This window comes from Sapajus apella, unplaced genomic scaffold (genome assembly GCF_009761245.1).
Source record: "Sapajus apella isolate SASKATOON/1434 unplaced genomic scaffold, GSC_monkey_1.0 scaffold101, whole genome shotgun sequence".
Lineage (NCBI taxonomy): Eukaryota > Metazoa > Chordata > Mammalia > Primates > Cebidae > Sapajus > Sapajus apella.
Window position 1 is genome coordinate 6,764,507 of NW_022437041.1, and position 16,053 is coordinate 6,780,559.

Consider the following 16,053-nt stretch of genomic DNA (forward strand, 5'->3'; position numbering starts at 1 on the left):
CCATGTGTTTTCTTCCCAGGGATGCTGAATATGGTGACTTAATCCCTTTTAAATAGGTAGTTTAGCTCTTTGAAGCTCTGGGTTTCTTGTAAGACTGTCACTTCCAGGCCGCTGCCTCCCATGGTTCTGGGATCTTATCTCCTACAATTTACGTGGGGGAAGAGAACTGTAATCTCAGATGCTTACCTAAGATCCATAACTGGTTGGGCCCCACAGCTTCAGTTCCAGTGTGCCCATTAGACTTTAGTTTCTTCATTCTTAGACACTGTAGGTTTTTCCTTCATTATTGTTTTTGTTGCTGCTGCCACTGCTGTTAACCTTGAATAAATCTTTTCTTAAAACAATTACAATCTACTTAACAATTCTGTGTTTTCAGTAGAAAGGGGGCATATGTATTAGCTTGATCCGTTTAGTTTCCAGAAGTTTGTAGCGGTGTTTTCTGTAGTGGACAACATCAGACCATTCCCAGATCCAATTCTTACTGGTAGTTCCTATGCTTAGTGGGGAAATGATTCAGGTAGGAGTAGATGGACTTTGGGCAGAGATCTTATGGATAGCTCTTAGAATAACTAGGGGCATAGGAGCAACTAACATTATTTTAGCATCTAGTGTAGCCCAAGCTCTAAACCACACAATATTACTTCCATTTTATACATTAGGAAGCGGAGACACAGAAAGACTTAAATAATTTGTTTTGCCCTATGGAGAGTCATATTGCAAGTTACTTGACTCAAAATCACATATCTACCATGGTACTGTACTGCCTCAACAAACATGTTTAGTAATTTTATAGAGGGCAAAAAAATTGAAATTGTGCTGTGTCTACTAGCAGTTGTGACAGAATTCCAAAGCTAATCAGCACTGGAGAATGTGTGGAGAAGATTACAATGTGTGTTTGCCAGATCCATGCTTCTCATAGGTGAAATTCATGAGATATCATTGAAAGCACTCTCTCTACTGCCAAAACTCACACTAAGAGGTTGTTTGCTTGTTGCTTTGAAGAGAAGTGAAAGAAAGGAATGCATGAATAATCTATTCTTGGCCGTAAAGAAACTAAGTCTTCATTTAACATCCAAGGATGTTAATTTTAGAAGTCTGACCACAGTTTTTAGCAACATTAATGATCTTTCCTTTATAAAGAAGGATTTTCCCTTTGGGATCTTTATTGATTTACCTCAATCCAGGAGTTGTACAAAGTCTCTGACTTATGCCTGATAAACTTATTAACAGGCTTTGAAGTCAGGAATGAGCCTCCCATGTTTTCTCTTCAAATACAGATCTTTATAATGTGCCTTGTCATTTACAGGGGCAGGAATAAATCTTCTTAGATGTTGGCTCAGAATCCTCATGTAAATGCTATTGGCATTTGGGCTAGGTTTTTATTTTCTAGGTGGGGTCACTTAGAATATGCTGTTTTTTCTGACATTCAGCAATGTTGAGAGAGGAGTTTTGAAAATTATAATGTATCTATTGTAAAGTCCTAAACACAGACAACTTCATATTCATGTAAAATAGATATTTTAATTTTCAGTTTTTAGGTGAGGAAGCTGAGCACCAACTAAAGTGACTTTGCCCAAGTTAGTCAAGGCAGAAATAATAGCAACCTAGATCAGATGTTTGTGTGACCTTGAGCCAGTCGCTTGCCTGTCAGTGCCTTTAGCTTCCTTGCCTATGAAAAGGGGCAAAGAAGAGCAGCTACTTCATATGTCTGCTGAAAGGACAGATTGAGTTAATGCGTGCAAATCCCCTGGATCACTGCCTGGCACATAGTCAACATTATGCAAGTTTGCTCTTTAAAGATTACTGTTAACTTCAGCACACATGGATTTCTGCAGGAGGCAGCATGGTTCAGAATAAAGAAAAATGAACAAACAAACAAAACGTGGGCTTTGGAATCCTGGTTCTAACAGTATCCTAGCTTGAGTTTTCTGTATAGAGCCTCTGAGGTTGCAAAGTAGGGTTGAATGGGAGCAGTTAGAATTCTGGAGGAGAGAAAAAAAAAGAGAGAGGAAGCGAAGAGAGACAGGGAGGAATGCAAAGCAGTCATTTTCTGGCTGGCCATAGCTTCCCACGAAAAGCAGTCCGTGATTCCATCACACAGAGCATCTTCCAGATTGACTGTTTTGTACCAGTGTTTTCAGCACAGTCGAGGCCAGAAGAAGAGGGGAGAGGCATGCCCTGGTATCACAGGCTGTGTGACTTGGTTCCCTGTCCTCCTCATACCCCCCCAACACACAACTCCCGAGGAAGCAAGAGTGCATGTCCCTGGTGCGGCACTTGAACTGAATCCAAAAACGTCTGGATGGGCCAGTGCCTCTGAGGGTCCAGTCGGAGGTCATGCTGCATGCCGCGGAGGCTATGCCAAAGCCCTGGCCTCGCCCAGAAGGAGGCTGAGATGGCTGGTGGCATTAGAAGGAATGGGAGCAGTCGTGACTGGGTATCTTTACGGAGCAGAGGCCAGGGAGGCAGACAGGACCTAGTCCATCTGGAGGCCTACATACTGGAACCAGTTCCACCACTCACAGCTCTGCAGCCTCAGTAAGCTCCCATGGCCCCAGTGAGATTGTTGTGAGGATTGGAAGCAATACATGTAATGCGCCTTCCAGTACAGGTACTCAAGAAATGACAGATCATATCTTCCTAATCATCAACATTTGAAATAGATGTCAGTTTCCTTTAGCATTTGTATTTCACTCTGGAAGCCAAGTTTGAATTCAGAGTTATGACTGAGATGACCTAGAAGCTGATACCACTGCACAGAGAAAAATATTTAACTCTAGGATGTATTAAAGGAAATTACTCAGAAAGCTCATGCCAGGGACCAAATGACGTGGCTGTTTTTAAAGGGCCATCCAAGGAGGTCAAAGGATTTAGGAAAAATCATGAGAAGCAAGAAATGACTTTCATGCCCCAAAAGATGTGAGTTGTATCCTAATTCAGTATCGGATAGTGAAACAGCTGTCTGGAAGGTTGTCCCTTCTGGAAACCATGATGTCTTGCAGGATTTCGTTGTGACTCCATGGCATAAAGCTGCCGTGCTTTCCTTGGGCTGTTATTAAAAATGGCTGTGAGATATCGTTGTCAGAATTATCCTAATGACGTACTTACTAGTTCAGATTGGCTGAAGGCAGAAATTATAGGAATTTTAAGAACTATGTAACCATTTTGCTTTATGTCATTATAGATGTGTTTTTGTTTGTTTTTAGCTAGGGAAAAAAAAAAAGAGAAGATGAGTTCAACTCCTATTCTGTGGACACAGTAAGCCCAGAGTGTTTAGCACTGGTCTGGACATCTCAGGAAGAAAAGCAGCATCGTGTTAAGCCAAGTGAAGGGTTTGATACAAAACCAGCAGAGAAGGATAAGTCAGTGGAAGATTGCTGGGCTCTGGGCTCTCTAAGATCAGACTAGACGTGGAGCTCAGTGGAAGCGCTGTGTTTGGGAATCAAATTTCTGACTCTTAGAACCATAGACATGATAGCAAGCTGGACTCACAGGTTATGGGCAGGAGGGGCAGCTGGGTGATTCCACGTTTTGGCATCTCCTTTTCCTGGCATGGGGACAGGTGGAAGGCAGAGGAGGAGTAAGTGTGTGGCTTTCGGGTCAGCCAGAGCTGGGCTGAGAGCTGGCTCACTGACTTTCTGACTCTTCACCTCTGTCAGACTGTCTCACTGTCTGCAACATGGGAATGATGACAGTACTCCTCATGAAGTTACTGTGAGGATCATTTGAGATGATGCATGAGAAGCTCTCAGCAAAACCCTGGCACACAGGAAGCTTCACGAGTAGTTTGCTGTGTTAGCTATGATTACTTTGGCAGACAATCTGTTTCTTACATGTTATACGCCTCTCGGGGGCTTTTCAACCAGAAGGCTTCTCCATCTGAGTTTGTCTGTGGTATGCAAGGGAAATAATCTCTGTGTCATTCACTGAATAACCTGGAGCTGACAGCCTTCTCTATGGACAGCTCAATGATTATGTCACTTAACAAACACGTGTTGAGCAGGTGCTCAGCTGGGTGTCTGTTGTGAACGCTCATGACTCTAACCCTCCTCCCCCAGGAGTGTCGAAGACAGGTGTGTCACTGCATCAGCTCATGATTGCAGCTCAATAGATGTGCTTCTTTACCTAAAGGTCTTGAGGGTAAAAACATGAACCTATGAAAATACATGCAAAATGCTGTGTGTGAGCCCATGCGCATTTTTTTTCTGGGGTTGTGGGTTCATAAATTTCATCAAAGTCACAAAGGGTGTTGGACCTCTAAGGGAGCAGGAGTCACTGTAGCGGAGAAGATGGAGAAGATGGAGAGTGCTATGAGATGCCAAGGAAGGATTGCACGACCAGCCAGGGAGACCAGGTTGGATGAGGCCAGGAAGACATGCAAGGAAAAGGAAGGGCATTAGCTGGCTCTGACTGGCTAATGCCTTCCATGATTGTTTTTGCAGAGGAAGGCTTACTGGTTTCTCTCTTTTTTTTTTTTAAATTAAAAAAAGAGATACATATTATTATATATAATGTATATATGATATATATATTTATATCTCTTTATGAAAAAGAGATATAAATATATATTATATATATTTATATGTATATTAAAAATATATTTTATGGCACTTTAGGTTCTGGGGTACATGTGCAGAACATGCAGGATTGTTACATAGGTACACACATGGCAATGTGGTTTGCTGCCTCCATCCCCTATCCCTATATCTGGCATTTCTCCCCATGTTATCCCTCTCCTACCTCCCTACCCCCCACCGTCCCTCCCCCATTCCCCCCAACAGACCCCAGTGTGTGATGCTCCCTTCCCTGTGTCCATGTGTTCTCATTGTTCAACACCCCCCATGAGTGAGAACATGCGGTGTGTGATTTTCTGCTCTTATGTCAGTTTGCTGAGAATGATGGTTTCCAGATTCATCCATGTCCCTACAAAGAACACACACTCATCGTTTTTTATGGCTTCATAGTATTCCATGGTGTATATGTATGACATTTTCCTAGTCCAGTCTATCATTGATGGGCATTTGGGTTGGTTCCAGGTCTTTGCTATTGTAAACAGTGCCGCAGTGAACATATGTATGCATGTGTCTTTATAATAGAACAATTTATAATCCTTTGGATATATGCCAAGTGATGGGATTGCTGGGTCAAATGGAATTTCTATTTCTAGATCCTTGAGGAATCGCCACACTGTCTTCCACAATGGTTGAACTAATTTACACTCCCACCAACAGTGCAAAAGTGTTCCTATTTCTCCACATCGTCTCCAGCTTCTGTTGTCTCCAGATTTTTTAATGATCGCCGTTCTAACTGGTGTGAGATGGTATCTCAATGTGGTTTTGATTTGCATTTCTCTGATGACCAGTGATGATGAGCATTTTTTCATATATTTCTTGGCCTCATAAATGTCTTTTTTTGAAAAGTGTCTGTTCATATCCTTTGCCCACTTTTGAATGTGGTTGTTTTTTTCTTGTAAATCTGTTTCAGTTCTTTGTAAATCCTGGTTATTAGCCCTTTGTCAGATGGGTAGATTGCAAATTTTTTTCCTGTTTGGTTGGTTACCAGCTCACTCTAATGATTGTTTCTTTTTCTGTACAGAAGCTCTGGAGTTTAATTAGGTCCCATTTGTCTATTTTGGCTTTTGTTGTCAGTGCTTTTGGTGTTTTAGTCATGAAGTCCTTGCCTATGCCTATGTCCTGAATGGTTTTGCCTAGGTTTTCTTCTAGTGTTTTGATGGTGTTAGGTCTTATGTTTAAGTCTTTAATCCATCTGGAGTTAATTTTAGTGTAAGGTGTCAGGAAGAGGTCCAGTTTCTGCTTTCTGCACATGGCTGGCCAGTTTTCCCAACACTATTTATTAAACAGGGAATCCTTTTCCCATTGCTTGTTTTTGTCAGGTTTGCCAATGATCAGATGGTTGTAGATGTGTGGCATTGCCTTCGAGGCCTCTGTTCTGTTCCCTTGGTCTATATCTCTGTTTTGGTACCAATACCATGCTGTTTAGATTACTGTAGCCTTGTAGTATAGTTTGAAGTCAGGTAGCATGATGCCTCCAGCTTTTTTCTTTTTGCTTAGAATGGTCTTGGCTCTGCGGGCTCTCTTTTGGTTCCATATGAAGTTTAAGGTGATTTTTTTCCGGTTCTGTGAAGAGGATCATAGGTAACTTGATGGGGATAGCGTTAAATCTATAAATTACTTTGGGTAGTATGGCCATTTTCACAATATTGATTCTTCCTAACCATGAGCATGGAATGTTTTTCTATCTGTTTATGTCCTCTCTTATTTCCTTGAGCAGTGGTTTGTAGTTCTCCTTAAAGGGGTCCTTTACATCCTTTGTTAGTTGTATTCCTAGGTATTTTATTCTCTTTTTTAGCAATTGTGAATGGAAGTTTGTTCTTGAGTTGGCTCTCTTTATTGGTGTATAGGAATGCTTGTGATTTCTCCACATTGATTTTGTATCCTGAGACTTTGCTGAAGTTGCTTATCCATTTCAGGAGATTTTGGGCTGAGACGATGGAGTCTTCTAAATATACAATCATGTCATCTACAAATAGAGACAGTTTGACTTCCTCCTTTCCTAATTGAATACACTTTATTTCCTTTTCTTGCCTGATTGCTCTGACTAGAATTTCCAACACTATATTGAATAGGAGTGGTGAGGGAGGGCATCCTTGTCTAGTGCCAGATTTCAAAGGGAATGCTTCCAGGTTTTGCCCATTCAGTATGATATTGGCTGTGAGTTTTCTGTAAATAACTTATTATTTTGAGATATGTTCCATCGAGAGTTTTTTGAGAGTTTTTAGCATAAAGGCTGTTGAGTTTTGTCAAAGGCCTGCTCTGCATCTATTGAGGTTATCATGCGGTTTTTGTCTTTGGTTCTGTTTATGTGGTGGATTACATTTATAGACTTGCATATATTGAACCAGGCTTGCATCCCCTGGATGAAGCCTACTTGATAGTGTTGGATGAGCTTTTTGATGTGCTGTTGCGGTTGGTTTGCTGGCATTTGACTGAAGATTTTTGCAACTATGTTCATCATGGATAGTGGCCTGAAATTTTCTTTTTTTGTTGAGTCTCTGCCGGGTTTTGGTTTTGGTATCAGGATGATGTTGGTCTCATAAAATGATTTGGGAAGGATTCCCTCTTTTTGGATTGTTTGGAATAGTTTCAGAGGGAGTATTAGCAGCTACTCTTTGTATGTCTGGTAGAATTCGGCTGTGAACCCATCTGGACCTGGGCTTTTTTTTGGTTGGTAGGCTATTAATTACTGACTCAACTTCAGCCCTTGTTATTGGTCTATTCAGAATTTTGGCTTCTTCTTGGTTTAGGCTTGGGAGGGTGCAGGTGTCCAGGAATTTATCCATTTCTTCCAGGTTTACTGGTTTATGTGCATAGAGTTGTTGGTAGTGATGGTAGTTTGTATTTCTGTGGAATTGGTGGTGATATCCCTTTTATCATTTTTTTATTGCATCTATTTGATTCATCTCTCTTTGCTTTTTATTACTCTGGCTAGTGGTCTATTTTGTTGATCTTTTCAAAAAATCAGCTCCTGGATTTGTTGATTTTTTGAAGGGTTTTTTGGGTCTCTGTATCCTTCAGTTCTGCTCTGATCTTAGTTATTTCTTTTCTGCTAGCTTTTGAGTTTTTTTGATTTTGCTCCTCTAGCTCTTCCAGTTTTGATGATAGGATGTCTATTTTAGATGTTTCCTTGCTTCTCATGTGGGCATTTATTACTATAAATTTTCCTCTAGACACTGCTTTAAATGTGTCACAGAGATTCTGGTATGTTGTGTCTTTGTTGTTCTTGGTTTTGAAGAACATCTTTATTTCTTCCTTCATTTCATTGTTTATCCAGTCAACATTCAAGAGCCAGTTGTTCCATTTCCATGAAGCTGTGCGATTCTGAGTTAGTTTCTTAATCCTGAGTTCTAATTTGCTTGCACTGTGGTCTGAGAGACTGTTTGTTATGATTTCTGTTCTTTTGCATTTGCTGAGGAGTGATTTACTTCCAATTATGTGGTCAATTTCAGAATAGGTGCAATCTGGTGCTGAGAAGAATGGATATTCTGTGGATTTGGGGTGGAGCGTTCTGTATATGTCTATTAGGTCTGCTTGGTCCAGATCTGACTTTAAGTCCTGGATGTCCTTGTTAATTTTCTGCCTCATTGATCTAATATTGACAGTGGAGTGTTAAAGTTATTGTGTGGAAGTCTAAGTCTCTTAGTAGGTTGTTAACAACTTGCTTTATGTATCTGGCTGCTCCTGTATTGGGTGTGTATATATTTAGGATCCTTAGCTCTTCTGGTTGCATTGATTCTTTTACCATTATGTAAATGCCCTTCTTTGTCTCTTTTGATCTTTGTCGGTTTAAAGTCTATTTTATCAGAGACGAGAATTGCAACTCCTGCTTTTTTTTTTACTCTCCATTTGCTTGATAAATCTTCCTCCATCCCTTTATTTTGAGCCTATGTGTGTCCTTGCATGTGAGATGGGTTTCATGGATACAGCATGCCGATGAGTTTTGACTTTTTATCCAATTTGCCAGTCTGTGTCTCTTGATTGGGGCATTTAGCCCATTTACATTTAAGGTTAGCATTGTTATGTGTGAATTCGATCCTGCCATTTTGATGTTAGCTGGTTGTTTTGCCCATTAGTTGATGTATTTTCTGTGTAGTGGTTGTTCCTTTCTATGTTTAGTGCTTCTTTCAGGAGCTCTTTTAAGGCAGGCCTGGTGGTGACAAAATCTCTCAGCAATTGCTTGTTTGTAAAGTATTTTATTTCTTCCTCACTTATGAAGCTTAGTTTGGCTGGATATGAAATTCTAGGTTGAAAATTCTTTTCTTTAAGGGTCTGGTAGTTGCTCAGGTTACACTTATAGTAAGGATAGGTTGTTTGATCTTTCCCTTATACCATTAACATTTAATTTTCTGTCCAAGATACATAGTCACCTTCCATTGATATTTGTGGAAGCAACATTTGTTTTTTTTTAAAAAAAGTCAAAGATCTAAGTAAACATCAGAAGATATTTAAAATGTATTTTCCCAAAATATATAGTCTGGAATGTAAAATATGGTAATATCATATACTTTATTCAGAGTCAGCTAAACTCAAAAAATATTTATCCAAGGCTTATATCACTAGAGATTGAGTTTAGTACTTGAATCCACATTTATGATTTTTATATCTCAGTGAGCATCAAGTCAGTTCCAGATAGAGAGTTGTTATGTGATGTGTTTTCGAGGGTTATATATTATAGATTCTTTAATTTATTTCATCATGATGGAAAAATTGGAAAACAAGATACCCCATAACTCAGTTTGGTTTTGAACTATCTAATCATAATTCTTTTTACATTCATACATTATGATATGATATTTAGCTTAGGAATCCACTGCATTTCTCTTAGTAAGTACAATAACATCTAGAGAAAAATTAGGGAGTTTTTGCATATTATGTTAGAAAGGAAGTGATAAGTAAATCACAGCTCTGTTCACAGAGTGAATGTTGATTGTTGTTCTTTTAAAAATTGTTTCACTTTTTAGCCATGCATAGTGGCACATGCCTGTAGTCCTAGTTACTCTGGAGGCTGAGGCAGGAGGATCGCTTGAACTCAGGAGTTGGAGGCTGCATGGAGCCATGATCACACTGCTGTACTCCAGCCTGGGAAAGACAGCAAGACCCTGATTAAAAAAAATTTAAGAGTACAGGTATTGATCGACTTACGACCTATGCAACTTACGACCATTCGACTTTACGACCACAATCGCTAGCCACGACTGCTCCGGGTCTGGCAGTGCGAACGTTGCCCAGCTGGGCGTACGACAGTGCGGACCAGCTTCCGGCAGCACCACCATCTCTGCGTGCATATAGCCTACTCAACTTACGACCAAATCGTGTTACAACCGGTCTGTCGGAACCAATCGTGGTCGTAAGTCGAGCACTAGCTATATATGAAGCAAAGTGTAAAAGTCTCCCAGTGCTTATTTTTTCCCACCCCCAGTCCCAACTCTGGATTGGTGAGTAGCTGGGCTTTGAAGTAAGATCAATCAAACTTGATCGCCAGCTTCATCACTTCCCAGCCGTGTGGCCCTGCCAAGTTTCCTCTTCTTTAAGCTACTCATTAAAAATGCTGGTAACGACAGAAGAGCAGAAGATCAAACACCGCATGTTCTCACTCATAGGCGCGTGTTGAACAATGAGAACACATGGACACAGGGAGGGGAGCACTACACACTGGGGTCAGTTGGGGGGAAATAGGGGAGGGACGGTGGGAGGTGGGGAGCTGGGGAGAGATAGCAAGGGGAGAGATGCCAGATGTAGGTGATGGGGGGAAGGCAGCAAATCACACTGCCACGTGTGTGCCTATGCAACAATCTTGCATGTTCTTCACATGTACCCCCAAACCTAAAATGCAATAAAATAAATAAATGGGGGAAAAAAAAAGAAAAAAAAATGCTGGTAACAATGGGACCCAGCTCCTAAAGTTATTGTGAAGATTAAATAAGATCATGACATTAATCTCTTTGTACAGTACCTGGCATGTAGTACATATTTAGCAAATATTGGCTAGAGTTCATATTTATGTTAATATCAATAATTATAGTTAATAATATTATTATTGTATTTTGGCTAAGGCAATGTTTGTCTGTTATCTGAAAAGGAAAGTATCTGCTTCTCTTTGATGTTCTACTTCCCAATCTTGTTGAAAATTGAGAAAAGAAAGTTCTCTGATTTCGTCACTGAATAACTAGAGGTCATTAGATCTTCCCTGCAAAGATTTTCAGTTCTATAATTCAAAACCAGAAAACAACCCTTATTTACTTCCCAGATACAAATGCAAACAGAAATAAAACACAGCTGCCCTTATCTCTCCATAGGCACCATCTCTTCTTGGTACTGAAAGAGATAATGATCTTGCAGTTTAATTTTATAAGGAGGTAACAAAATCTATTACATTATCTCAAGTGTAAACACTGAAGCCCTTATCCCATTGCTGGCTAATATCGGCTGTGCCTCTGGCAGCTGCTCACCCCCTACTATAGATTATTTTAGATGAAAGAAAACATTGACTGATAAATGAAGATCTGACAACATAGGAGCACAGATGATTTTACAGCTTGATAGTCAAGAATGAAACCAGCAATACAGTGGTTGGATGAAAAGTCAACACAGAACGTCCATGGACACAAGTGAGGGTAGAGATGGACAAATCACTTGGTTCATCTCCCATTATTAAATAGTAAAGTGTTCACAAAAGCATGAACAAATATGCAAGTGCTTTGGGTCCACTGACGTTCCACATGATCTTATAAAACATTATAAACCATGAAAGTAAAAGGCTAAGAAGAAACTCAGGAAGCTGTTGAGATACATTGTTTTCATAATTGTAGGGACTGTGGGATTAGCTTGATCCCTTCCAAGGTGATTAAAGTAGAGGACAACTCTTGTCACAGGACTTAAACTTCATATAAAAGATTAATTTAAAATTATAGACATTCAAGCCCACAAAATAAAGCTAACAATTATGGACTTCAGTAACAAACTCCATTAAGATTTTAGAGCCAGACCAAATCTGCTTTATAAACTCAGCACTGATACTAGCTGAGTGACCCTTGGATAATTGCTTGACTAAATCTCTCAGAATAATCATACCTACCCTGTAAGGTCATTGTAAGTATTAACTAACCTAATTGTGCTAAAATTGTGCTTAGCATGTAATAAACACTTGACAAATGATAAGAAGTTTTTTTTGTTTCATGCCTCACTCTTCAAGTTTTTCGTAAGTTAATATGCTTCCTTTTTCTTTATCTGAATTCGGATATTTATTTTAGCTTGATGCAGTGGCTCTGTAACTCTGTGTAGATTACTGTGGTCTTTATATTTCTTAAAATTAACAGGCATTTTTTAAGATTAACACATAGTTCAAAAGGAAGGCTACTTGGAGCAGCGTTCATTTTTCTTCACTATGTTAAGAAAGTTAATAATAAGTCCGTTTAATCAATAACAAATATCTGAAGTCTTTAAAAATTAACAAGCAGTAATGATATGATAATTTCTTATCTGTATTTCCTTGTCTCTTTTCCTCTAAATTTTTCATTACCTTGTATTTTAAATAAAGTAAAAGCTGACACATGGTTGGCATCGAGTAAGTGTTTGTTGAATGAAAAGGAAAGGCCATACATATTTTAATTTTGACCAAAGGCAGCGGCTCCTCAATGGAGGCTAAATAGATCTTAATTAAATTACTCAGGTTAGAAAACATTCTGCTCCCTGCTTCTCTTACTCAAATGCAAAACTACTCTGACTAATTCCTTGGCATAGGAAAAGGGTTAAAGTAATTAAATTGTAAGGGAGGCTGAGCACTTTTATGGCATCTTTTATCTACAGTTAGGGTTTTAGTGTTAAAGGAACTCTAGCGATGAAATAGCTCAACTTCTTCAATTTATAGAGAGGAAACAGAGACCCGGGGAATCTAAATGGCTTCATCCTGTGGTAACTGACTTGCAGGAGTTTATTTCCAATTCTTCTCATTAGGGTCTGCTCTTAAATGGACTTGCCCCAGCGTACTAATTTATATTAACAGCTACATCTATTCCAAGACACTTACACATATACAAAGAACAGATAGCAAGATTAAGATTATGGTTGAGAATATCAGCTTTGGGGTTAGAGAAACCTGAATTCCAATCCCTTTTCACCACTTCCTAGTTGGGTGACCTTGGACAAATTGTTTAAAATATTGGTCAAGTTACTTAGTCTCTCTTTGCCTCAGTTTCCTTATCTATAAAGAGGGGATGACAAACTCCTGTCGTGCTCAAGATAGAAATAATAAACCCTCACAGATATATTATTAATGACAAATGAGATAACGTATACAAACAGTTATCACCAGCCAGGTGCATTCTAAACCATTAGTAGCTATTAACTATTATAATATAAATTAGAAGTGGGAGGGAAAGTTGAAGGGAAGAGATAGTACTATACTTTGCTATAGGAGGCCACAAATTTGGCTCCAGACTTCCTTACAGGCAACACAGAGAAATAAACATAATTGATTACACAGTTCCAGGGAACTTAGATATATTAATTTTACATATCTGGTCAAACCAGAACCTCCCTCCTTCACTCCCATTTTTGAATTTCTAAACACGGTCTCTTTCTCACAGACATAACACTATAGGTTTTAGAGATTCACTGAGTTACAGTAAGGGCTGTGTAAATTTGCCTGAGACTTCCTTAGCATTTCCCATATAGCCATTTAGCTTTTTGATAGCACCTGAAGGAAAGACCCAGCTAAGTGTCCTCCTATGGGCAAATTTCATTCTCAAGAAGCCCAAGACCTTGGAGGGGGCCACGGGTGAACTGAGGGTTATATGCCTCCTTTCCCTCACCCATATCAGATGCTCCTTAATCACAGAGACCTGCCTTATTCACCTTCACATTTTCATTCATCTCATCTCACACGTGGTGGATGCTCAGCGTTTGTGATTTGCAGTTATACAAGAACATGTGCCGAACTGGTGTGAGCGTCCTTCCATTTTAGGGCTTGGTTTTAACAAAGACATTATTTCTACATCAGGCAAAACGGATGTTTCATCCAACTCTGATGACAGTGTGCAGAGCTTAAATCTCAATATTTTACATGAAAAATAATATCTATGTGAACTCTTCTGCCTGGCTACTGATGTGCGATGACTTGTTTTATTGAATGTCAGAATGAAATAGAAGTAGTTTTCTTTGAAACAAACAAACAAAAAAACAAAAAAGGAGGGAAGTATATTCTAGCATCTCAGATATCTTTCAGAATAGGTATATTAATCAGTTTCCTTTCAAGACACATATGTCATTATACTTCATGCCAAGCCGTGGCCAAAATCTCATTTTTTTCTTGAAGAGGTAATATTCGTTTGGCTTTGGATATTACCTACAGAGAAAATGTAGAAAGGTTATGCTGTCAGAAAAATATTTCTAAATCTTTATATGTTGTTATGTGAAATTTCTAAATTTTCTTTAGGAAATTGAGTTGCTTATTTTCCATGTATTCTTTCTTCAGCTGTATTTATTACAGCAAATAATCTGTTTCTTTCTCTGAATCAGCTTTCCCAAACCAATCTCCCTTGAAGTACTTATCCAAGTTAATAAAGTTGGATAAAGTTGGATGAGGGAAATGTTGGCATTCAATGTGGTGTTTCTTTCTTTCTTTTTTTTTTTTTTTTTTTCTTTTCTTGTTTACAATTGACTCCTCCATTTTACAAGTTAGGAATCCTTTAACTCTTACACAGGAATGTCAACTAGAGGGTTGTTTTGGGATAACTGAGGCTCACACAGAGAAGGCCAACTTGTTTCCATATGCTGTATCTAAGCCTGGATTCAAATTGTGGAATAGCATTTTATTTTATCAAAATGGTAAGTCTTTGTAACCCTTTTCTTCTTTCCTAGCCCCTTTGCTTTTACTCTGTCCAAACATGTCACTGGTAAACAAGCCTCGGGTAAATACCTCTGCACTGCAGAAAATTGCTGCTGACATGAGTAATATCATAGAAAATCTGGACACTCGGGAACTCCATTTTGAGGGAGAGGAGGTAGAATATGACGTGTCTCCCAGCGATCCCAAGATACAGGAAGGTAAAGATGGATGATCTGAGGGGGAAGAAAAGAGTTTATCAGGGTTGGTCGGAAGAGCGCAAATTTGCAATAACCAGCAAACGATTAATTTTCCTTGCAGATGTAACACTGGGCTCAGATCATTTTATAAGAGGCTGACTTGTTTTAACATGTGATTCTTAAAAGAATGTCTGTAAAAGGCAAGTTATGCTAATCATATATTGCAATAACTTTATTTACTTATTTTTTAGGGTCTATCCCTTTCTCTGCTATTTATAACACGCAAGGATTTAAGGAGCCTAATATACAGACCTATCTGTCCGGCTGCCCAATAAAAGCACGAGTTCTGGAAGTGGAACGCTTCACATCTACAACAAGGGTCAGAGCGATTTATGGACTCACCTTTTCTTTGTCAATATATGTGAATTAGTACATAGCCTTTCATTTTCCTCCCTTCTAGTTATGACGACGTTTGTAGGTTTTTGTTTATCTATCATTTCCAAATCATTGTCACCCGTCACGTTTTTGCCTCCTTCCCATTTCATCTCCATTCTTATATTCTTCTTCTTCTTCTTTTTTTTTTTTTTTTTGAGACAAAGCTCTTTTATTAAAAAGGCATTAAGGCAAATTAACAGTTCAATAAATTGCAGAGTGCCTTTCTTAATCTTCTCTCCCGTTTGCTGTTTCATTTGGACTCTTGATGCATATTCATCCCACCTGGCATGGCCAGCGTAAGTCTACAAAACGTTTAGCTTTCCTAATGTTTCTTTAGCATGAAAATGTTGGTGCTACCTGGCTTTTAAAGAAAAAAGCCAGGATACTGGACTGGCCAGTGCCGTTACCCCAAAGCACTGTTGAGAAAATTCTGCAGGCATACTCTGCCTCTCGATTGGTTCCTAGAAGACCATCCTTTGGTCCTCTTCCACGTGCTTTTTCACTGAACACTGAAAAGGCTTTGGAGTAAAATCTCTTCAACAATCAAAGTTATGCCCTTCGAATGGACAGGAAGAAGCTGTTAGGGTAGCTACTTTTCTCCGTTCCTGCCTGGATTTTGTAGTTGTTAAGTCTCCAGGGGAGGAAAGTTGCTGCAGGGTGGTGACCTTTGTCCCTTCAGGCTAATCTCTAGCTATGGCAGAGTAAGGCCGCCATTGCCTCCTGCCTCCAGGGAAGCACAGATTACTAACCAGCTGTCAGGCAGGCTTGGCCTTCCCTTCCTCCTTGTCTTTTGGAGGTGGCATGTCCTGCATTGCTCTCTGGGTGGTTTTGCCTGGTGCTGCTGTCCCGCTCCCTGCACACGTACTGACTCCCAGCTCACACTCACTGTCCCGCTCCCGGCACACGTACTGACGCCCAGCTCACACTCACTGTCCCACTCCCTACACACGTACTGACGCCCAGCTCACACTCACTCACTGTCCCGCTCCCTGCACACGTACTGACGCCCAGCTCACAC

The 16,053-nt window shown here is 39.7% G+C and overlaps 1 protein-coding gene across 2 annotated transcripts in view; it reads left to right on the forward strand.

Moving 5' to 3' along the window:
* Positions 1-16,053, forward strand: part of PLD1 (phospholipase D1) — a 165,356-nt gene that overhangs the window by 22,445 nt on the left and 126,858 nt on the right. For both annotated transcript variants that reach the window (XM_032258298.1, XM_032258299.1), the window contains exons 2-3: positions 14,436-14,621; positions 14,852-14,979. In XM_032258298.1, the coding sequence (XP_032114189.1) occupies positions 14,462-14,621; positions 14,852-14,979 (288 nt within the window). In that variant the 5' untranslated portion in view covers positions 14,436-14,461. The remainder of the gene's footprint in view (positions 1-14,435; positions 14,622-14,851; positions 14,980-16,053) is intronic.